At 38.4% G+C, this 25,623-nt stretch overlaps 1 protein-coding gene across 1 annotated transcript in view; it reads left to right on the top strand.

Moving 5' to 3' along the window:
- Positions 1 to 15,539: 15,539 nt before the first annotated feature.
- Positions 15,540 to 25,623, top strand: part of KCNQ3 (potassium voltage-gated channel subfamily Q member 3) — a 455,649-nt gene continuing 445,565 nt past the window's right edge. The window contains exon 1 of the mRNA XM_027845526.1: positions 15,540 to 15,961. Coding sequence (XP_027701327.1) covers positions 15,555 to 15,961 — 407 coding nt within the window. The 5' untranslated portion in view covers positions 15,540 to 15,554. The remainder of the gene's footprint in view (positions 15,962 to 25,623) is intronic.

Genomic DNA, 25,623 nt, shown 5'->3' with positions numbered 1-25,623 from the left:
TAGTAGCCTATCAAAAGGAGTTGTTATTAAAAATTACCTTAAAGGGGTACAGAATGTCAAGCCATGAATAAACTGTAGTGATTAAAAAGGTTAGAGAGACATACTTTCTGGGTAATTTAATCATTTTATTAATTAGGCCACCAGGTTATTAAAAAAAAAAAGGATGGTCATTTGACCATCTCTGTCAGACTAAAGACTCCTAATGCAGTGGGGTCACAGTTTGTATGCCCTTCAAAGAGAAGGTATTCCCAACAGGTGCCTACTCAACTCTGGTTAACACCAGGGGAGGTAGGCTATCTTGGCATCCGTGACTTAGGTCACTCAAATCTTACTCAAATAGATGTCAATTTCCATATCATCTGCCTTGATAATAGGGACAATGAACATTTCCCCAGGACCCCAAGAGCAAAGGCAATGAACAGGAATATACCCATTACCCCAAACTTAGAATTTCTTTTATTATCTGATTAGATCTTGACCTGGATAAATCTTTAAGAGAGATTTCCCACACTGGTTGCTTTCTGGATGAGGAAGTAGAAAAGGGGAAAACTCTTGGTTCTAGTACAATAGTTATTAAATATGAGAGAGAAATATTCATTTCTCACATTACTGAAGTCACAAGGACTTTCTAACCCTAAGTCAAATAGTGGTCTGAAACTATGAATTGTGGTATAATCTCAGACAAGTGAGGAATGAAGACAGACATTTATTAGCTATGTGACCCTGTATCAACTGGCTGACTGTTCTGTGTTCCAAAAGATTTATATTTCTGAAGGTGAAGGCTTTCTTTCTATAGAGGAAAAGAACTCCCATAGGTAACATTACAAAATGATAAATTTATTTCCCAATGCTGAGAAAAAGCAAATAAGAGTTTTTTTCCAGACCTGATATTGTGTGTAGAGGGTAAACTTATAAGTGGGGGTTTGTATGGTATGGCTTCTGGGCAGAACTTGACCTACAGAGTACCTTAAACCTGGGACAGTTTGTCATGGGAGCTCCAAATATAAGTAGTGGTGGAAGTGCCTCTAGGAGCTACATAATATGTTATCCAAAAATTTGAGTAGGAAGAGATCACAAGTTGGGTGTGTTTTTGAAAAGCTTTGTGTAGTATCACCTGAAAGGAGTTTTTAGAAGGAGAAAAAGATTTTAAAAGGTGAAAATAAGAAATAAGTGTGTGTCAGGTATATGGGGTGAACTTAGCGGATGTTTGGAGGTAGGAGTTTTCAGGATGATCTAATTCAGATTTGAATTGTGGGTGACTGGTAAAATAGATGTGCCATAAACAGACATGCTAACTAGTGTGAACTAGTATTTATATAGTCCTTTAAGGTTTGTGAATCATTTTGCACATATTATCACCTTTAATCTTCACAACAATTTTGAGAGGTAGGTGCTATTATTATCCCCATTTTAGAGATTATGAAGCTTTAAATCACTTACCCAGGATTATACAAGCTAATAAGCGTCTTAGGCAAAATTCTAACTTGAGTCTTCCTTACACCAAGTACAGAAGCTACCCACTATATCATCTAGCTATCAGCAAGAAAACAAATTCATTTAAATTGAATACAAGTGAATTAAAATGCAAATTGTCTTTAGGCACCCCTATTTTCCATTGACCACCCATGATTTGACCAGTAGATGGTGTGCTTGTCAATTCTCTGTTGAAAAACCAGGGAAGTTTAACTTACTTTTTTGTTTGTTTGTTTGTTTGGCTTGTAAGGCTCCAACTTCCATTATCCAATTCCTGCATGAAGACCTTTTCCTTTTTGTTTTTACAGACTTGAAAACCACATTAGTGGTTAACTAAATCCAATTTCTCACTTAAGTTAGGTAATCCTCTCATTAGTGGAGACAGCATATATAGTGGAAAGGACAGTTGAGTCAAAAAAAAAAAGGTTCAAATCTCAGTTCTACTAGTTACTACCTGATTGACCCTACAGTCATTTCCCCTTTCTGAACCTCAGTTTCTTTATTTGTGAAAAAGGGGGTTTAAATTCTTTCATCTCACTGACCTGTATAACCTCTAAGGTCCTTTTGGTCTCTAAATCTTTCTAAGGGAAGTGGAATAGCGTTTTACCCAGTGAAGTGTCTACATCTTCATTTGTGAAATGCTTTGAAACACATTTCTTGTTTCCTATAGTGGCTATTTCTAATATCCCAACGCACTTATGTAAATTAACAGTGATTGAAGTGGGGCAGGATAAGATGGAATTGCATTCCAGTTATTTTCAGGAGAGCCTCAAACCATCTCAATAATGGAACTTGGAATCAGAACAAACAGGTTTCTGTCCTGGCTTTACTATTCAGGTAAATCACTTAAGCCCATTGAAAATCAGTTTCCTTGCCTGCCAACTGGAGTTAATAGTAGCTGCCTTTAAAATTGTTGAATGAAAAAGCATTTCTTAAGCACTTACTATGTGCCAATCACTATGCTAAACACTGGGATACAAATACAAGGGAGACAGTCCTAGTACTCAAGTAGCTTATATTCTAATACAGGAAAACAACATATGGGGAGCTAAAGGTAGAAGGGAAGGGAAATAGTGTTCAGGTGGCATTATTTGAAGATGGCCTAGAAAGTGGTTCTGGGTAAGTGCTGTCAACTCAAGTCAATTCATTTTTTTTAATTAATTTATTTTGATTTATCAACAATCACTTCCACAAGCTTTTGAGTTTTAAATTTTTCTCCCTCTCCCTCCCTACCTCCCTCCCCAAGGCAGGGTGCAATCTGATACAAGCTATACAAATACATTCCTATTAAACATATTTTCACATTAATGATGTTGTAAGAATTAGAACCAATAGGAGGAACCACCAGAAAGAGGAAACAAAACACAACAGAAGAAAAAAAATAGCAAATAGTGTGCTTCGATCTGCATTAAAACTTCATAGTCCTTTCTTTGGATGTGGATAGCATTTTCCATCATGAGGCCTTTGGAGATGTATTAGATCCTTGTATTGCTGAGAAGGGTTAAGTCTATCAATATTAGTCATTGCACAATGTGGCTGTTACTGTGTACAATATTCTTCTGGTTTTTCTCACTTCACTCAGCATCAGACCGTACAAGTGTTTCCAGGTTTTTCTGAAGTCTTCCTGTTCATCATTTCTTATAGCACAATAGTATTCCATTATATTCATATACCACAACTTGTTCAGCCATTCCCCAATTGATGGGCATCCTCGACTCAAATCAATTCAAAAGCTTCTATTAAGCTCTTGCTATGTGACAAGAATTATGCTGGACTTTAGTCACATAAATATAAAGAATGAAATAATCCCTATTCTAGTAGTTTATATTTTAGTGGAAGAAACTGCAGGCACATGCCTAAGTATATACAGAATAAAGATAACTTGCTTGTTAGCTACTTAAATGATTTATGGGAAAAGGAAAAGCAAGCATTTTTACTAATTGCCTACTATATGCCAGGCACTGAGCTTAAAATTATCTGATTTGATGTTCTCAACAACCATGGGAGGTATGTGTTATAATTATCCCTATTTTATAGTTGAGAAAACTGAGGCAGACAAAGGTTAAGCAATTTGACTAGGGTTGCACAAATATCTGAGGATAGATTTGAACTCAGGTCCTTCTGACTCCAGGCCTAGCACTCTATGTCCTGTGTCACCTACCTGATAGATATATAGACAGATGATAGGTAGCTAGAAAAATAGATAGATAGATGGATGAATGGATTTAACAAAGCATTTATTATTGTACATGCCATATGATAGGCACTGTGATAAGTCGTAGGGATAGAAGTAGTAGCAAACAAGAGAGTTCCTACCCTCAAGGAGGTTACATTCTTACAGAGAAAACAATGAAAGCATAAAATGGAGCTGTGAAGGGTTAAGGAGTAGGTGAAAGATTACCTACTCGAGGACAAGGTAAGGATAAAGAGAAAACCAGACACTAAGTCAAGCAAAGTGTGAAGTGAACATGGCTGAGGTTCCTCATGAAATGTTATTATGGGCTAGAGATTCACCATTCCTGGGAGTAGATCCCAGAATGGAGGTATCCCTAGGGAGTGAAAGCTGCAGGCAAGGAGATGGAGAAGTCCCATGGATACAAAGCAATGGAATGTAATAATCTGTACTTTATGTCAATTAATGACACATTTCTGCTTTTAATGTTAAATAATAAGAAATACAATTTTATCAGACATTTGGTCTCCTCATATTTCAGTGCTCACAAGTAACATAAAGGAAAGAAATGCAAAACTGTTAAATACAAGGTAGTTTGGGAAGAAGGGCATTAGCAGTTGGGAGTGGGGACCAGGAAGGTATCATGCAAAAGAAGATGCCTGAGCTGATTCTTGAAGGAAGAGAGGGATTCTATGAGGTCCAGGTTATGCCTGAGTATATTCCAGAGACAGGAGATGATTAGTATAAAAGCATGGAGACAGGAGATGTAGTTATCACGTGGGAGGAAGGCCAGTTTGGTTAGGTTACTAATGCTAGACAGTAAGTAATAAATGCCCAGGGATGCTGGAGAGTTGGATTGGAGGCAGACAACAAGTATTTATTAAGTATTAAGTATCCTAAGCACTTTGCAAAGCAGTGGAGATACAAATAGAAGCAAAAAGAAAGATAGTCCCTGTCGTCAGAGAGCTTACATTTAAATTTTTTTAATTTTTAAATGTTTTTTTCTTGATGCCTTTTGTTAGTATCATCACTTTCCTCTCTCTCCCAGAGAAGCATTCCATACAACTAGTAGTTTTTAAAGACAAAAAAAAGAAAAGAGAGGAAAAATCAGCATTAGCTAATTAAAGCATTTAAAAAGTTGAGAATGTATGCAATGTGCAACACCTGTGGATCTCCCACCTCTGCAAAAGGGTAGAGTGGAAATGTCCTTTCATATCTCCACTTTCAAACCATCCTTGTTCTTTATCTTTTGGCAGCATTCACTTTAAATTGTATGTGCTTTTCTTTTCATTTACATTGTTTGTAGTCAATGCATATGTTATTTTACTGGCTCTACATCATTCCACAACAGTTCATGTAGATATTTCCCTGATTTTCTATATTTATTACTTTCATCATTTTATACTGCACAGCAATATTCCATTATATTCATGTACCACAATTTATTTAACCATTCCCCAATCGATGGGAATCTACTTTGCTGCCAATTCTTTGCTATTTCAAAAAGTGCTGCTATAAATATTTTGGTGTATACACACACACACATACACACACACACACACACACACACACACACACACACACACACACACACCCACCAGACTTTCTTCTTATCAGTGGCATCTCTGGGTTAAATGATATGAATATTTCAGTCACTTTATTTGCATATTTCCAAACTGAATTCCAGAATGGGTCTATTGATTCATAGCTCCATCAACAATGGATCAGTATGCCTATCTTCCCACAATACTTCTGACATTGATTATTCCAGTCTCTTTGTCAATTTATAGGGTATGAGTTGAAATTTCAGAGTTTTAATTTCTCTTCCTCTTATTAGCTATTTGAAACATTCTTTCACGTAGTTGTTAATAGTTTGTAATTCTTCTTTTGAGAACTGTTTATTCCTATGTTTGACCACTTATCTATCTATTAGGGAATGGTTAGGGGGAACAGTGGATAGAGTGCCTGCAGTCAGAAAGACTAGAGTCAGGAAGACTTGAGTTCAAATCTGGCCTCAGGCACTTACTAGCTATGTGACCCTGGGTAAGTCACTTAACTTCTGTTTTCCTTAGTTTCTTCATTTGTAAAATGGGGATAATGCTTCCACCTACCTCACCAAGATTTTTTTCCTATTCAACTTCTACCCTTGCACAAATTTTGTCTGTGCTTTTTAGTTTCATGTAATCAAAATTATCTATTATGTCTTTTGAAATTGCCTTTATCCCTTGTTTTGTTAAGAACACATCTCCATTTTTTACTATTATAAATACCCAAATTAACCACAAAGGGCATATTAAGGAAGATGGTATCTGCCTCCAGAAAAAGAACTTATAAATAGAAGTATGTATAGAATGATTTTACATATATGCGCATACATGTGTCTGTAGTTATACATATACATATACATGTACACACATTTGTGCCTAATGGTAGCCATCTTGAGAGTGGAGTCGGGAGGGAAGAAAAAATTAAAAAACAAGAAATTTACATGATAACTTTATTGTATATTTAAAAGGAATAGTAAGTGACACATAATAGATTTTCAATTTCATGTGTAATCATCATTTTTTATTGTACTATGTTATGGAAATGCTTGTTTTATTCCATAAATTAAAAATAAAATAAACATTTTAAAAAAGAGAATATATCTCCTAACCATAGCTATAAGAGGTATATGATTTGGTTTTCTTTTAATTTTTTTTTATAGTTTGGTCTTTAATAGTAAGGTAATGTATCTAATAGTAAGATAATGTATCCATTTAGAATGTATTGCAGTATGCTCTAAGGTGTCGGTCTAAGTCTAATTTCTGCCAAATTTGGCTTTCAGTTTTCCCAGAATTTTTCAAATAAAGAGGTTTGTTTTTTCTCCAGTAATTTATATTTTCCACTTTATTGAACACTCAGTTATGAAATTTCTTTGTTTCTGAATTTTCCCTTGTCTACTCTGTTCCACTGATCTACCTCTGTGTGTGTGTGTGTGTGTGTGTGTGTGTGTGTGTGTGTCTGTGTCTGTGTCTCTGTCTCTCTCTCTCTCTCTCAAAACCAGTACTGGATAGTTTTAATGGCAGATGCTTTATTATATTGTTTGAGATCTGAAAGTGTCATTTATTCCCCCTTACTCCTTACCTCTTTTCATTATTTCCCTTGGTATTCTAGGTCTTTTGTTTTTGCTAATGAATTTTATTATTTTTTCATCAAGTTCTGTAATCTATCCCTTTGATAATTTGATTGGTAAAGCATTAAAAGTATTGTCATTGGTAGTATTATAATTTTATTATTATATTGGCACAGTCCAGCCATGATCACTGAATATTCATACAACTATTTAAGTTGTCCTTTATTTCTTTAAGGAGAACTTTATAATTGAATCTACACAGGTCTTTTGTATGCTTTGGTAGATTTATCCCCAGATACTTCATGAATTATGTAGTTATTTGGAACAGAATTTCCTATTCTATTATTGCCTCCTGGATTTTGTTGTTATTACATACCATTGATTTTTTACTTTATTTTGCAACTTCTAACTCTGTTGAAGCTTTCAATTATCCCAATTAGTTTCTTTGCCTATTTCCTAGGATTTTCCAAGTAAACTATCATATTATCAGCAAATAGGCATAGTTTCATCTCCTCTTTACCATTCTTTACACATTTAATTTATTTCTCTTATTTCTATTGTTAGCATTTCCAGAAATATAGCAAATAATAGTGAGTAGAGGAGGCCTCCTTGCTTTCCTTCTGTATTTACTAGAAAATATTATAGAATATCCTCATTGCATATGATGCTTTTACTTTTGGTTTTAGAAAGATACTTTTTATGACATTAAAAAGGTCTTTCTATCCCTATACTTTGTAGAGTTTTTGCATTAAATTAGTGTTATGTTCTGTCAAAAGTTTTTTATACATCTATTGAGATGAATGTGGTCTTAGATATTTTTGTTTTTAATATAACTAATTATGTTGATTGATTTTCTGATGTTGAATCATTCTTGCATTTCTGGCATAAATTCAACTTGATCACAAAGAATAACTTTTGGAAAAAACATTTTAAATTTATGTTCATTAATATTAGTTTATGTTTCTTCTGTGCTTTATCTTTCCCTGGTTTAGGTATTAGGTCTATCTCATAAAAGAATTCCGGTAGGATGCTTTCTCAATTTTTGAGAATAATTTGTATAGTATGAGTACTAATTGTTCAGAAATTTGATAGACTTCTCCCATGAATTTATCATGATTAGGAGTTTTTTCTTTGGTCATTTCTTTACAGCTTGTTCTTTTTCCTTTTCTGAGATTGGATTAATTAAGATATGCATCTTTATGGTTTGGGTATTTTATATTATTGAAAATATTCCTCTATTTATGTTGTATTCCCAGTTTTGTTCACATGTAACTATGTATAATAGGTTTTAATTATTCTTTTTATTTCTTCTGTTTGTGGTAATTTTACCTTACTCATTTGCTATTTTGTTGATTTTATTTCCTGCCTACTTCTTTTTAATCTAATTCACTAGAGATGCAACAATTTTATTAGGCTTCTCAAAGAACTAGTCTTAATATATTATGCTTCAGCTGAAGTAAAAAAAAAAAAAGCAGGGGTAGCAATCCTGATCTCAGACAAAGCAAAAGCAAAAATATATTTAATTAAAAGAGATAAGGAAGGAAACTACATCTTGCTAAAAGGTAACACAAACAAAAAAGTAATATCAGTACTAAACATATATGCATCAAGTGGTATAGCATCCAGATTCTTAGAGAAGAAGCTAAGTGAGTTACAGGAAGAAATAGGCAATAAAATTATATCCATGAGGGACTTCAACCTCCCCCTCTTAGAACTAAATAAATCTAATAACAAAATAATCAAGGAAGAAGTTAAGGAGGTGAATATAATTTTATAAAATTTAGATATGATAGACCTCTGGAGAAAATTGAATGGGGTTAGGAAGGAACATACCTTTTTCTCAGCAGTACATGGCACTTATACAAAAATTGACCATGTATTAGGGCATAAAAAACTCATAATCAAATACAGAAAGGCAGAAATATTAAATGCATCCTTTTCAGATCATGATTCAATAAAAATTATGTGTAATAAAGGGCCATGGAAAGATATATTAAAAAGTAATTGGAACCTAAATAATCCAATCCTAAAGAATGAGTGGGTCAAACAACAAATCATTGAAACAATAATTTCATCAAAGAGAATAATAATAATGAAACAACATACCAAAACTTATGGAATGCATCCAAAGCAGTTCTTAGGGGAAATTTTATATTTCTATATGCTTACATGAATAAAATAGAGAAAAAGAGGATCAATGAATAAAGCTAGAAAAAGGGCAAATTAATAATTTGCGATTAAATATCAAATTAGGAATTCTGAAAACCAAAGGAGAAATGAATAAAACTGAAAGAAAACTATTGAACTAATAAATAAAACTGAGAGCTGGTTTTATGGGGGAAAACAATAAAATAGATAAACCTTTGATTTAAAGAAATAAAAAAACCAAACTACCAACATCAAAAATAAAAAAGAGTGACTTCACCACCAATGAAGAGGAAATTAAAGCAATAATTAGGAATGATTTTGCCCAACTGTATGCCAATAAATCTGACAATCTAAGTGAAATGGATGAATATTTACAAAAATATAAATTGCTCAGATTAACAGAAGAGGAATGAAAATGCTTAAATAACTTCATTTTAATTTTTAATTTTTTTTTTTAGGCAATTAGAGTTAAGTAACTTGCCCAGGGTCACACAGCTAGTAAGTGTCGAGTCTTTGGTCTAAGGCCGGATTTGAACTCAGGTCCTCCTGAGTTCAGGGCCCATGTTCTATCCACTGCACCACCTAGTTGCCCCAATAACTCCATTTTAGAAAAAGAAATTGAACAACCCATCAGTGAACTCCCTAAGAAAAAATCTCCAGGGCCAGATGGATTTACAAGTGAATTCTGCTAAACATTTAGAGAACAATTATTCCCAAGACTATATAAATTATTTGGAAAAATAGGCAAAGAAGGAATCCTACCAAATTCCTTTTATGACACATATATGGAGCTGATACCTAAACCAGGAAGAGCTAAAACAGAGAAAGAAAATTATAGACCAATTTCTCTAATGGATATTCACGAAAAAATTTTAAATAAAATATTAGCAAAGAGGTTACAGCAGTTTATCATGAGGATAATACACTATGACCAGGTGGAATTTATACTAGGAATGCAGGGCTGGTTCAATATTAGGAAAACTATCAGCATAATACCATATCAATAACAAAACTAACAGAAACCATATGGTCATCTTAATAGATGCAGAAAAACCTTTTGACAAAATATAGCACCCATTCCTATTAAAAACACCAGAAATCATAGGAATAAATGGAATTTTCCTTAAAATGATGAGCAGTATCTATCTAAAGTCATCAACAAGCATTATATGTAATAGAGATAAGCTAGAAGTATTCTCCATAAGATCAGGGGTGAAATAAGGATGCCCATTATCACCACTATTATTCAATATTGTGCTAGAAATGTTAGCTTTAGCAATAAGAGGGGGAAAAAAGGAAATTGAAGGAATTAGAATAGGCAACAAGGAAACAAAAGTATCACTCCATGCAGATGATATAATGATATAGTTAGAGAATCCTAGAGAATCAACCAAAAAACTACTTGAAACAACAACTTTATTCCTCGTTTAATGGAATAGTATTGTGTAATAAAAAATGATGAGCAGGCAGATTTCAGAAAAACCTAGAAAGACTTGTATGAACTGATGTAAAATGAAATGTGCAGAACCAGGAAAACATTGTACACAGTAACAACAACATTGTGTGGTAATCAACCATGAATTACTTAGCTCTTCTCAGCAATAGAATGATCCAAGACAGTTCCAAGAGACTTATGATGGAAAATGCTGTCTATATCCAGAGAAAACTATGGAGTCTGAATTCAAATCAAAGCATACTATTTTCACTTTTTTTGTTTTTTCTTTCTTGTGTTTTTTCCCTTTTGTTCTGATTCTTCTTTCACTACATGACTAATGTGAAAATATGTTTAACATGATTGTACATGTATAATCTATATCAGATTGTTTGCTGCCTTGGGGAGGGGAAGGATAGGGAGGGAGAATAATTTGGAACTCAAAATCTTGCAATAATGAATGTTGAAAACTATCTTTACATGTAACTGGAAAAAATACTCTTAAGAGAAAATAAAACAATGTGGTCAAAATCTTTAAAAACTGCTAAAAAATAAAAAGAAAGGAAGAAAATAATACTGACTTAGAGTACCTCTTGAAATGGTTTTGAGACTGTACAGGGGTCCCTAGACCACAATTGGAGAATCTCTAACTTAATGAATAAGTAGGTGGTCTAGTAGATAGAGCTGAACTTGGAGTCAGTAAGACCTGAATTCAAATCCTATCTTAAGATACTATCTGTGTAATCCTAGGCAAGCCACTTTTCATCTCACAGCTTTCAAATTTGTAAAAGAAAGTTCTTAGACTTCATGGATCCATGGTCCTTTCAATCTCTAAAACTAGCATTCTGTGAACCTTTTCCACTTGTCATAAAAATTGAATTCAACAACCATTTTGTAAGTGTGTGATATATACAAGAAACTGCTAGAAACTGAGAATTCAAAGACAAAATGAGAATCATTCTCTGCACTTGAGGTTATTATGATTCTATTGCCTTCAATTGTTATTTATTCTGCCTTATCTCTCCGATTATATTATAAAACAGGATGGAGACCATATGTTCTGTAACTATATATTTCCCACAATGCCTAGCAAAATACTTTGATATAGTACTCCACCCCTACACACACACACATGCACACACACACACACACATACACATACACACAAACATATCTATTACTATCATTTATGTTGATGATAAATGGGGATAATATTAATCAACTTACCCAGTTGTGACATAAAGAGTTTCCTAATAAAACTTAAAGATGTATAGATAGGGGATGGTGTGCAGCCTAGTGTAGTGGAGGGAACACTGGATTTAGCATCATAAGACCTGGATTCAAATACAATTCAGTCATTTATTTCATGTGTACCCTTGGGCAAATCACTTCCTTCTACACCCACAGTCAAACTAGCCTTTGTGCCATTCCACATAACAGACATTTCATCCCTCACCTCTATGCTTTTGATTCGTCTATACCCCACATGTAGAATGATCTCCCAATTTCACTTTGGTCTATCAAAAGCCCTAACTCCATTCAAGACTTGGTTCGAGTGCCACCACTGTAAGTGGTCTTTGCTGATCTGTCCAGTTGTTAGAGCTCCCCTCTTGCCTTTATACTTTTTGAGTATATGTTCTGTATTTATTTGTGAATAAAGCATGGTATATGAATATAATGTCTTATAGTATGCTGTAAGAAATGATAAAAGGTACATCAGACATTTACTAGCTATGTGACCCTGGGCAAATCATTAACTTCTGTCTGTCTCATTTTCCTCACCTGTAAAATGGGGATAACAATAATAGCTACATCCCAGAGTTATTTTGAAGATGGGAATATCTGTGAAGCATTTACACACCTCCTAGTGTTACAATTATATTAAGATGTTTTAATTTCTGGCATGATAAATGTCAATATCTATAACCCACATAAACAAAAACTCTTTGGGAAATCCTTAATATTTTTTAAGAGTATAAAGAGATCCTGAGACTAAAAAGTTCAAGAATCACTGTCTAAAGACACTATTGTAAAAACATACAATTTTGAAATAAAGAATTCAGATGAATTCAAAAGAATTCAATGACCAAACATAAATTCAGAAGACCAATGAGGAAAATGCTGCTCATCTCCTAAGAGGTGATGATCTAAATATGCAGGCTGATACATTTTTGACCCTAGCCAAATATGGCAATATGTTTTAGACAAATGGGAATGTTTCCTTGATTGCTTGACTATGTATATGTTACAAATTTTCTTTTGGTTCTTTTTTCCTTCAGTTCAAAGGTGGAGGTGGAGAGGAGGTGGGAGAAAAAAATAAACGCTTGTTGAATAACAAAAATAAAATGTTAATAAAACATGTTAGATTTTCCTGATGGAATGTAAGCTCCTTGACAGCAGAGACTAATTTAGTTTTGTATTCTTATTCATAGTGCCCAGAAGAAAATAGTAGGTACTTAATAAATGATTGCAGATTGATTTCTCTAAGGATTGTTTCCTCACCTGTAAAATGGAATTTTGGATTGAAAGTTGGCCTAAATATTATTTAGTTCAATTTCATTTTACAGGTGAGGAAACTGAAGCCTAGAAAAGTTAAGGCAAATTCTCGATGGCACAGATAATAAACAACACAGTCAAGATTCAATTCCCAGTTCATTTGTCAGCAGAGTAGATGCTACTTCTACTGCATCAAGCTCCCTACCAGCTCTAGATTCTGTTCAACAAGAATTTATTAAGCACCTTAATATGTGTAAGGCATTGGAAATACAGAGTCAAAAACAGAAAAAAAGGTTCCTGCCCTCAAATATTTTATATTATTGAATATGGAGATACTATATAATATATCCATCCCATGAATTTATGATGTTCTCTAGTGGCTCAAGCAGTTTTTCAGCTATGGCAGTGATTTAGACTTCTTATGCATTCCTAATCGTTGGACTGTATGCATTCCAGTCAGCCCCCATATATAAAGTCAATACTGGTGGACACCCTTTCTGGTCACCAAAATCCATCATCCCCATCATTCCTCCTCTCCGATGATCTTTTACTCAATCCTCTTCCTCCTCCTTCTCTTCTTTTTTTCTCCTCCTCCTCTTCTTCTCTTCTTTTTCTTCTTCTCTTCCTCCTCCTTCTCTCTCTTTCTTATCTCTTTCTCTCCTCTCCTTGTCTTCCTCTCCATCTTTATGTTTTTCTCTCCCTCTCTTCTTGTGTCTTTCTTGGGTCTCTGCCTCCCTCTTTAACTGTCATTCTCTTATTTCCTCTTAATATCTCCCCCTCCTTATACTTCCTCTCCTTCCTGCCATTTCTCCCTCACTATTTCCAACCTTTGGTCCTCTCCACACCCTCCCAGTGGCTTTGCAGGGGGATGCAGCGCGCAGCCGCAGACCTCCCTCCCGATTCAAGATCTCCGCTAGCTCTTCTCTTCTCTCTGGAGGCCAGCTGGACGGCCAGGGGCCGGTTCTAATGAGACCGGGCGCCTCGCCGTGCCCGCCGGGACCTTCTCCTGGAAGCCTCTTGCTGTTCTGGGACTCACTGAGACGTCTGGGCAGGGCACCAAGGGGTTGCGGTGGGGAGTATGGGAGGGTCAGGCCGGGCCGCAGTTGCGGAAGAGTTTAGTTTGCTAAGGCCAGGCACAGGAGGGGCTAAGAGGAGTGGAGTAGGAATTGTCCGATGGGGACTAACTGGAAGGGTTGAAGGGCAGAGGCAAAAGCAAGGGGGAAGCCACCAGAATTTTAGGGATTCCTTTACCTAAGTGTATCCAATAGCAGCATCCCTGTCAGAATATATCCCACTGCCTTCCTCTTTGAGGACAGAGATGGTGCGATCTGGACCCTGTGGGTCTTGGATGCTGAAAATACAGGGCGAATCTCGCTATCCCCTCAGTTAGGGGTGTGTGTGTGTGTGTGTGTGTGTGTGTGTGTGTGGTGTGTGTGTGTGTGTGTGTGTGTGTGTGTGTGTGTGTGTGTTGGACGCGGGGTTAGGGGTGCGGAGAGGCGTGGTGGCGGGTTCCTTTTCTGTTTGATTCCCTAGTCCACTATCAACTGCTGCAGTAGGTGAGCTAGATAGGATCGGGGTGGGAACTTGGACAGCGTGAAACCTGCCCTGTCACCGTGGCTTCCCGGGTTCTCTCCTGGCCCTAACCCTCTGCAAACCGGGAACTTTTTTTTTCTTCCGATGCAAAGGGATGGGGTAGGGTGGGAAGGGGAAAAAGAGGGGGAGGAGGAAGGAAAATACATGGATGGAAAGAGACGAAATTCCCTAAGGACCCTTCCCCAATTTCTGTGCTTAAGGAAAGGGAAAGCCCAGAACACTGCGCCCCTAGCCCCCTCTCCCCGCCCAGCAGCAAGTGAAGCACCTCCTTTACTCCCCAGGATGAAGAATTCCAGGTGCAAATACAGCGGAGGTGGTGAAAAAGCCCGGGGTGGGGGTGGGGGGGCGCGTGGAACATCCAATGCAAATCAACCAAGAATGAATGATTTAGTCTCGGGGAAGGGACGGGGGGGGTGAGGGCGGGGAGGAGGAGGGCCAAGCAGAAGGGGGGGGCTCGCTATTTGCTGGAGCTGTACAATGGACCACTCCCTAACGGGGTGGGGGGAGAAGGGAGGCGTGCGCTCCTCTGTCAGTCTGGAGGCAGGACCAGCTTGGGGGGGAGGGGGAGGGGGGTTGGGAGGGTAAGTGGGAGAGAGGAGGAGGTGGTAGAAGAGCAGGAGGAGGAGGAGGAAGGGAAGGAGGAGGCGGTGAAAGAGGAGTGGGGGGGGCCCCCTCTGGCATCAGGCTTGTAAATAAACTCTGCGATGGTTTCTTTCCCTTATTGGACTAGGTGCTGTGACCGCTACCACCATCACCGCTGCCGCCGCGGTACTGGGCTCCCAGGCTCGTTCCTCTTTAGCATCTTTTGGCTTTAGAGCTTCATCGACATCCTCCTTCCTTCTTACCTAGATTCAGCAGCCTTTCTTCCTCTACTTATCCCTCCACCGTCCCCATACCATGCTGGTGACCTGACAGGGATGTGACCCGCTCGCCTTTCCCTGACCCCCCTCCCCCCCAAACCACCTTTTCCTTCTTTTTGGGGGGTGGGCTGGGGAGGGGAGCTCGGATCATGGCATTGGAGTTCCCGGGGCTGCTGCTGCCGCTGCTGCCTAGTACTACCCCGAGCTCACCTCCAAGGACCAGCAGTAGCGGAGAAGGCGAAGAAGGCGAAAGCGGGGAGGGAGATGGGGCTCAAGTCGCGAAAGGCGGCGGCGGCGGCGGGGGCGGTTGGCGGCGGCGGCGGTGGCAGCAGCGGCGGCGGGGGCGGCAGCAGCCCAGGCGGCAGCGGGGGCGGTAACTCTGGCGGGAAGGATGTGGAGGACAAGCGAACGGGGCTGGGGACGGCCGGGGACGTGGAGCAGGGTACCTTGGCCCTAGGAGCCGGAGCTGACAAAGACGGGACCTTGCTGCTAGAAGGGGCGGGCAAGGAGGAGGGCAGCAGGAGGACCCCGCAAGGGATTGGTCTCCTGGCTAAGACCCCTCTGAGCCGGCCGGTCAAGAGGAACAACGCCAAGTACCGGAGGATCCAAACTTTGATCTACGACGCCCTGGAGAGACCGCGGGGCTGGGCGCTGCTGTATCACGCCTTAGTGTGAGTACCTGCTGGAGCCACTGGCTTTGGGATCTCTCTCCTGAGAGGGCGTGTGTTGAGAGCGCGCCTAGGGCTTGCATGCTTCTATCCTGGGCTCCGAGGGCTGCTGTCCCAACTCCTTTGCTTGTTAAACTGACCTCAACGTGTTTTTTGGTGCCCTCTTTTGGCTTTCTCCCGTGGGAGAGCACGGACGATTGAGTGCGTGAAGGATATGTGGCTATCGGTCTGTGGTTGCTTAGCTAGGTATTGGTCCTGGAGTTTAAAGGAGCTCCAGCTTCCCAGCTAATTCGGAGAGTGAACTGGTCTGAAGGTGTGCGCGAGCAGAGTCTTCTCTTTTGGGTAGAGGGCAATTGTGTGTGTGTGTGATCTTGTTTTTGTGTGACTATCTTACGTTAGCTGGGTATTGCTACTGAAGTTTTGAAATATCCGACTTGTCTTATACATAATTGGGGCATCGAATGGGCAAAGTGTAGGGTGTTTGGGGCCAGATATTTATTTTCCCCCTTTCCAATATCCGCCCTCCTTCCTATGCCTTGAATGAGGCATCCTGTTCCGAATATTATGATTGGGGAGGGTCAATGGGATCAACTTCGACCTCAGCCCTGTTCAGGTCCAAAGATAATTACTCTTAACAATACAGGGGGTAATAGGAAGGAAAGAAGATGGTCGCTCCTCTCTTCCAACAGAATTGAAAAGGCGAGGAGTGGGTGGGACCTACTTTATTTGGGAGGGGTGGGGATGGAAAATGATGATGGACAGATGGCGTCCCAGAATAACTTGTCAAAAAGGTTGGGTAGCCAACCTCCCTGGACATTTACAGGGAGGGTTACTGATACTGTCCACAGAGAATACTGGGGATGAAAGGAGCCGTGTCAGGTCATACAGTCATTCCCACGCCCATGCTACTCCTTCTGGGTCGGGTCACAGGTAAATCACCGCGGGCTGCTGTGGGTTTTACTGAAGTCAGTCCCTAGTGATGTGGTCCTGAGGTTATCCCAATAGCTTGGTTTCATTCTTCTCAATAGCCTGTGCAAGTCCCTGCCCCACCCCACCTCAACCCCTTTCTGTGAAAACGGACGCAGCAGTCAGGGAGACCCGGTGAGCCTTGGGGTAGGGCGCAGGCAAGCCTCTCCTTGCCCAGGGGAAATGTTTTTCCAGATACAGCCAGGAGGTGGGGTCGTCTATACAGTATAGTAGCGCATGAGCAACAGTAACTGCAGCTGGGGGGCAGGTTCCCTGGAAATAGTTTCAGGACCAGTGAGACCTTTCAGTTAGTTCCACATTAGGAGTAAAACTGAAGTAGTGGTGGAGGCAGGCAGTATCCAGTCAATCAGTCAATAATCATTTATTAAGCGCCTTCTGTGTGTCAGGCACTGTAATAAGTACTGGAGACACAAAGAAAGGCAAAAACGGTCCCTGCCGTCAGGGAGCTCACAGCCCAATGGAGAGACAACGTGCCAAAAATTGTAGATACAAGATAGAAGCAGTGTACATAGAAGACAATCTCAGAAGGAAGGTAGGGCGGGGGAGGGGAGGTGGAATGGGAAAGGCCTCTCGCAGAAGCTAGGATTTGAGGAGTCTTGAATGAGGCCAGGGAAGCCAGAAGGCAAAGGTGAAGAAGGAGAGCATTCCAGGCATGAGAGATGGCCACCGGAAAGGCACTGAGTTCGAGTTTGGACGTGGAATACATGCATACATTCATATATACATATATGTATTTATGCATGTATAATCTCTGAGTATGGGATGGAGTAGGGTGGGGGAGAGGGGAAAGAGGAGGGCTAGCTAACGAAGAAAAGAATAATTAACAAAAATGTTAATGTGGATATTTAGCTTTTAGTTCTGTGGCAGAAAACAGCCTTTTGTAAATGCTAGAATGCATAGTGGTAGACAGGTCCCCCTTTCCTTCACTCCTATCCCCTCAGTAAAAATAAATAAATAAATGAAAAATTGTTTATTCAGTGAAGCCAGCAAAACTTTATTAAACATAAACTGTGCCAAGGTACTCTACTAGGTTCTAGGAGATATATGTATGTCTATATTTAGCTAAGACTAGGGTTTGTGCTAAAGGAACTTAAAGTCCAGTAAAGAAATAAATTAACAAAGATAGTTTTAATGCTTAATATTATACTATAAATGAATTTAAGATGTGGAAAACAAAGTTCTGTGTGATGTGGGAGGAGGTAAGTTTTTTTCTGGTGAGGGGGATCATGAAATACCTTCTTTTCCTCTCTCCCCTCATTAATAATGGCTAACCTTTTTAATCTGTATTTAAGTACTGACTTATTTGTGTACAATTGTCCCCTCAGTAGAATTCGAATTCCTTGGGGGCTGTTTCCTGTTTGTCTTTTTGTCCTTAATGTCTATTACTTTCCCTTGCATATAGAATTGAGTAGATTTAAGGTTCTAGCTTTGAGTTGAACTTTAAAGAGTGAGAAAAATTCAGCAGATAAAGCAAGGGGGGAAAAAGCATTTTAGGGATAGAGAACAGCTTGGAAGTGTGAGGAGGGGGGGATCTCCGGCTGTATGTTTAAAAAACAAAACATCTCTGTACACAGAGAAGGCACCCAATACTACTATCTGGGGCTCTATAGGTAGAGTACAAGGTTAGAAACTACACAGGTATGATGGACACTTAGGGCCTCTGGGATCTTTCCTTTCCATCTCCTCTTCTTTCTTAGAAAGCACAGCCCACCTGAGGGAGACGGATTTCTGGGAGACCTGTTCATAGAATCTTTTAGAACGATTCTTCCAAACAGAAAGCCAGAGTGAAAGATGCCAAGAATGTTCTTGAACATTCTCTGGAGTCCTGATTTTCAAGACTGGTGTGAATTACAGTTTTGAACCTTAGAGGAAAGAATATGAAGTTGAAAAAAAAATCAATAAGCCCAGATTCTAATTCCGAACCTCTGTGCCAGTAACAAAAAATTTGGGTAAATTCCTTAGATTCTCTGAGTAGTCTTTTTCCACGTGGGAAAATTGGAGTATTAATCATACTAATGAGCTTCCGCCCTAACTCCCAAAGATGTGGTGATAAAGCACAGAGTGATCTAGAGGTGGCTGTGGCTTGGGGGAAAATAGCTGCAGAATTTGGACAATGGGAAAGAGTCAGGTGAACTGAATTTTTCTTTTTAAAAATATTTTATTTATTTTGTTAAATATTTCCCAATTACATGTACAATTTTAGAAATTCATTTTTAAAAAATTTGAATTTCAAATTCTCTACCTCTCTCTTGCCCCTCCTCCACCCTTTGAGAATGCAAGTAATATAATATCAATTATATTATGTGAAGTCATGCAAAACATCTTTCCATATTAGCCATGTTGCAAAAGAAAACACACACACATACACAAAACCCAAATAAAAACAAAGTAAAAAAATGTGCTTTAATTTGTATACAGAGTGCATCATGAACGGAATTTTTCTAATTCAATGAAATATGCAGAAACCTTTTCTTTTTTAAATTTCAACCTTTGTGGAAATCTAAAGAGTCTGTGTTTTTGTCTTACAAGCACAGTCTAATGAACAAAACAGAGACTCTCCTTGAAGGTTGAGGAGCCCAGTAGGCTCTAGCAGAGGTGCTCGAGGCCACATGGGTCCCTCTAGGTCCTCAGGTGTGTCCCTTTGACTGAATCTAAGACCTCAGGTTCCCCACCTCTGAAGGTCTTCATTTTAAGCCTTAATGCTCTAACAATGGGGCTGACAAATGGTTAGTGGAAAGAGCAGCTAAACTAGGTTTGCATTCTAACTCTACTACTTATTAGCTGCATGACCTTAGGTAAGTTCATGTCTTTGTACAGGTTTGTCTGAAATGTACTCCTTGCTTACTTCCGACTCTTAAAATCCCTACTTTCTTTCAAAATTAAGCTCAGATGCTATTTTCTGCAAGAGTCCTTTTCTCATTCCCTCAGCTGCTAGTGCCATTCCTCCAATCCCCTGCAAATTACTTTGTGTTTATTTTGTCCTATTTTGTATCAGTTGTTTCTCTTTAGAGGTTCCTTAGGGCAGGGACTGCTTGTCTTTGCATCCCTATCATCTACCATAAAGCCTGGAACAGTATATGCTTAATAAATTCTTGATTGATTGAAGCTTGCTTAACCCTTCTGAGCCTCAGTTTCTCTTTCTGTAAAGTGGGAAAAGTAAGTTATATTATCTATTTCAAGGTATTTCAGTGGACAAAGGGAATTTTTTAACCCTTAAGTCAATCAATCAACAAATACTTCTTAAGCATTTACTATGTGCCAGAACCTGGAAACTTTCTTTCTTATACGGAACTCTACATAGGATTATAGATTTCAAACTGGATGGGACTTTCCTGGTCATCTACTGCAATCTCTGGTTTTATAGACGATAATCATCAGGGTCAGAGTTGGTAAACAGCTTGCCTAAGGTTACAATGGTAGTAGGGTAGCAGAGGTTATCTACTTAAATTCAGGTTCTCTGTCTTCAAATATAACAGCCTTTCTATTGCACCATGAAGAGATGGAAGTGATGGGAGAGAATGGACTGGATGTTCCAGAATATACCCTGCAAATGATTCTTTATTTCTTTTTTCTAAATTCCTGAGATGAGCCTGTTTCTTATTGTTTGACTTTCTTTGAAAGGGGAGGGGGGAGAAAAAAGGAAAAATAGAAATTTACATGATACCTCTGTTGGATATTTGGAGGGAATAGCAGGTTGTGCATGGTAGATTTGCAGTTTCATGTACAATCATCTTTTTTATTGTACTTTGTTATGGAAATGCTTGTTTTGTTCTGTGAAATGAAAATAAAATAAATTTTAAAAAAGTATAATGAGGGTAATAAGAGACAATTCGAAGTATCCTAGATATTTGAGAATTTCAATTAATAATAAGGATAGCAATGATTGCTGACATGTATAAAGTACTTCATATACATTATCTCACCTGCTCCTTAAAACTACTATAAGGAAGATATGGTATTATTTGCATTTTACAAATAAGGAAACTGAGGCTAGGAGAGATTCAGTGATATTCATTTTCACAGAGCTTGTATATATGAAAGTAAGATTTCAACCCATGACTTTTTTTTTCTTTTTTTGGAGGAATCGGGGTTAAGTGACTTGCCCAGAGTCACACAGCTAGTAAGAATCAGAGACTGGATTTAAACTCAGGTCCTCCTGATTGTAGGGCCAGTACCCTATTCAGTACAACATCTAGCTGTCCCATAACCCATGTCTTCTTGATACTGATATTAATCCACATTGCTTCTCAATGCCACACTTTACAGAGGAGTGCTATTATGTCTAAGAAAGTTGGGTTCAAGTAGCAGCACTCTTATTTACTGACGACATGAACACAGGCACCTCAGTCAATTGGTCACCCATTTGGCAAACATTAATCATGTGCATACTACATGACAGAAACTGTGCTAAACTCTGGGAATACAAAAACAAGCACCATTCTGAGCCTTCATGTTTGTGTGTGCTTTAAAGGGATAATAATACTTTGCTGTGTAGTTCTTGGTGACGGTAGTATTCTGTTAACATGGGAGCATGGGAGCCATCACTATTATTGGTAGTCATAACAAAAAGAAATTAACAAAGGTTGGAAGAACAGAAATCTGCCAAGGAAAGGGAGGAAAGTGAGTTGGCATCTTAATCTTACCTTTCTGGAGGAATAACTAATATCTGAATCATTTTAGGACGTTAGATAACAAAGTGCATTTGACTTGGACAATGCAAAGAGCACTGGGCTTAGAATCAGGAAGTCCTGAATTCAAATCTGGGCTCAGATACTAGATGTTTGACCCTGGGCAAGTCACTTAAACTCTTTGTGCCTCAGTTTCCTCATCTATAAAATAGGGATAATAATAGCACTTCCCTCCCAGGATTGTTGTGAGGATCAAATGAGATAATGTGTGTGAAGTGCTTTGTAAACCTTAAATCACATATCAATTGTAGTTATTATTATGATGCTTTCCTTATTGAGGTCAATCATCTCCAGGCCTTTTCTGTCTAGATATTTTCTGTACTTTGAAGTCAAAAACTCCAGATCACAGATGTCCTAGGAGGCTCCTGCAGTTCTCTCTCCTCTGACAAAATAGGAGAATGGATGCCATGTAGCCAATGTCATCCCCATGTAGGTGTTGATGGGAAGAGTTTGAATAAACTTACGAGACTAACAGCTAACATTTAAGGTCTACTCTACACGGAACTCTCCCCACAACAATCCTGTAAGGTAGACAGGGTAGTATTGTGATATTGTCCTACTCTTACATTTGAAGAAACCCACTCTCACCCCACACAAACAGATTTTGTCATTTCTTCCTTCATAACATCTCTTAGCAATGACACATTCTTTCTGCTCACGTAGCCACTACCCTATATTTCACCTGGACCACTGCAATAATCTTCAAATTGTTCTCCCTGCTTCAATTCTCTTCCTCCTACAATTCATCTTTCACACAGTTACCAAAATCATTTCCCCAAAGAGTTGATCTGACCATGTCATATCCCAACCCGTCCCAACTCAATAAACTCTAATAGCTTTTCTTTAACAACAGGATCAAATATAAAATCCTGTTTTGGGCATTTAAAATTCTTTACAACCTGGCCCCTTCCCAATTTTCCATTCTTCTCACATAATATTGCCTTTTACACTTTCTATGCCCTGACCAGACTGGCCTAGTTGCATTTCAACACAATTGATCCTCCATCTCCTGTCTCCAATCCTTTGTACTGGCTAGCCCCCATGCCTGTACTTCTTTCTCTCCTCATCTCTACCTGTTAGAACTCCTGGCTCCCTCAACTTAAACACCACCTTCTCAGGAGGCCATTTCCATTTCTACCAGATGCTTGTCTTTCTTTCTAAGGTTACCTTCTATCCACCCTATATGTATCATGCATATAGTTTCTTGTATACAGGTTGTCTTGCCCAATAGAATATAAATTCCTTGATGCCAAGGGACTGGTTTTCTCTTTCTTTGTATCCCCATTGTTAGCACAGTGTCTGATACATAGTAAACACTTAATCCATGCTCACTGATCAATTGATTTTTTAAAAAATTTATTTTATTTTTAATTTGTGGAATGAAACAAGTATTTCTATAACATAGTGTAATAAAAAAAGATGATTGAACATGAAACTGCAAGTCTATTATGTACAACTTGCTATTCCTTTTAAATATATAAAAAAGTTATCATGTAAATTTTTTTCTTTTCTTCTCCCCCCCTTTGCCCTGCCCTAGAGATGGCTACCATTAGACACAAATAGGTATATATACATATATATATGTTTACATATATATATTTACATATATACATATAAATGAGAAATTATTTTATACATAGAATTACTTCTTTCTCTGGGAGCAGATAATGTCTTCATATTTCCTTTATTTTTCATTTGTGTATTTATAATCGTCAAAATGACTTAGTTGCTCAAAGTCATCCTTAAAACAATTTTGCTGTTACTGTATATAGTATTCTCTTGATTCTGCTTATTTTGTTCTTCACCATTTCATGTAAGTCTTTACATAAAAATCAATTGATTTTTAAGTAACATCAATTTGAAGCAGCTAAGTGACAGTATAATAATGCTGGAGGTATTCACATAGGGGTTGGATGATCCACTTTTTGGCAATGTTATAGGGAAAATTTTTGGTCAGGTTGGAGTAGGTGAATCATAGGGTCATAGAGCCATGGAATCTTAGAGTAGGAAGCCATTTTGAAAGTCATCTCGACCAGAGGGGACAAACAGTTGACCCAAGGGCTGCATGTGGCCCACAACGCTCCCAAATGTGTCCTGAACTAGATTAAAATGTATTTGGGAAATCTTTAACAAAATAAATAAAAATGCAATAAAACATAGATAATATCACATTTTAAAACTAAGTCAATATGTAGCCCACAGGGATCCTTGTGTATAATCTAGTGGCCCCCATTTCTTTTTGAGTTTGCCACTACTGGTCTAACCCATTCCTTTTTTTTTACAGAAGAAGATATTGATACACAAAAGACATTGATACCCAATCTAGTGGTCATAAAATTATATTACTCAAATTATTGGCATTCCATAAAATTCCAAGATACTACAAAACTCTTAAGGTCCTATTGAATCTCACAAGATATTTCTAAGGATTACCTGGAAGTCAAGGCCTCTCTAATTCTAAGATCCTGTGACAGGCTGATAAGATCAAACAACTGTCTAGTGTCAGAATTAAGATTAACTTACTGACTCTAAGTGGCCTCATTCCAGAATACTAAGTTGCAACACCATTGCTAATAATTGAGTGACTTTTATTTAAAGTATCTAACTTTGCCTTATCATTAAGTGACTTCTCCATCACTAGAGGTGTGTAAGGATAGTCTAAGAGAAGAGGATAAACATTTATACTGCACCTACTATGTACCAGGTACAGTGCTAAGCACTTCTTTTTAAATAAATATTATCTCATTTGATCCTCAAAATAACCCTGCAAGATAGGTATCATTCTTATTCTAATTTTACAGCTGAGGAAAGTGAGACAAAGAGAGATTAAATGACTTGCCCATGGTCAGAGAGCTAGTAAATATCTAAGGCTAAATTTTAACTCAGGACTTCTTGACTCCAGACCCAGTGTTCTATCCAATGCATCACCAGCTGCCCCTGAACATCTGTCTAAATGAATCATTGTCAAGAATGTTCTGAAAGAGACTCATACTTCAGATGGTGGGTTGGCCTATGTTACTTTGAGGTCACTTTCAGCTGTGAGATTTGGTGATAATAAAGGTACATGTTTTCGCTAATGTCAGAGTGCATTTTTTTTAGTAAATGTGTGGAAGGCCCATACAAATCTTCCCAATGTACAGGAATGACTCCTACTCAAAGACTTTCCATGAATCCTCATTGCCATGAAATAGGAAAAAAAAGCAAATTCCTTACCCTTTCATTCACTGTGCTCCACAATCTGGCTCTAACCTTTATGTCCAGCTTTATTTCCCATTATTCTACCTTTCAAGTACTCTATGTCTCAAACAAAACAGACTGAGAATTAATCCCACATCTTGTCTTGTCTGCCCTTTCCTCCATCCACTTTTTCAGGCTATTCCCTTCTTTTTGTTTGGGGCCATATTTGAATGTGACTTTCTATAGCAAGCCCTCCCTAATCCCCCTAGCTTAAAGTGATCTCTTTTCAATTCAATAAACACTTATTAAGCACCTACTATGTGGTAGGCACATAGTATATGAAGGTAGCTAGATGGCTTAGTGGATAGAGTGCTGAGCCTAGAGTCAAGAAGACCTGAGTTCAAATCCAGACATTCATTATGTGTGTGTGACCCAGGGCAAATCACTTAATCTCTGTTTGCCTTAATCCAAATGGCAAACCATTCCAGTATCTTTGCCAAGAAAACCCCATACAGAATCATGAAGAGTTAGACATGACTGAACAACAACAATGTGCCAGGCACCATGCTAAGTGCTGAGGATAAACGTAAGAGAAAGAAATACAGTCCCTGCCCTCAAGGAGCTTACAATTTAATGGAGGAAGACAACACACCAAAAAGAAGTTGGAAAGGTGGGGTGGGGGGGAGGACCAAAGGATACCTGGTATGGGGGCATCTTGTCCCTGGAGATCAAACCTAGCAGAGCTGCAGATGTAACGTGGAGAGAATCTTGTCTTGTATGAAGGAGGGCTTGGGGAGGAGTTAGTGGTCCTCT

This window comes from Vombatus ursinus, unplaced genomic scaffold (assembly GCF_900497805.2).
Source record: "Vombatus ursinus unplaced genomic scaffold, bare-nosed wombat genome assembly UNPS02014973.1, whole genome shotgun sequence".
Lineage (NCBI taxonomy): Eukaryota > Metazoa > Chordata > Mammalia > Diprotodontia > Vombatidae > Vombatus > Vombatus ursinus.
This window is presented reverse-complemented; position numbering and strand designations above follow the sequence as displayed.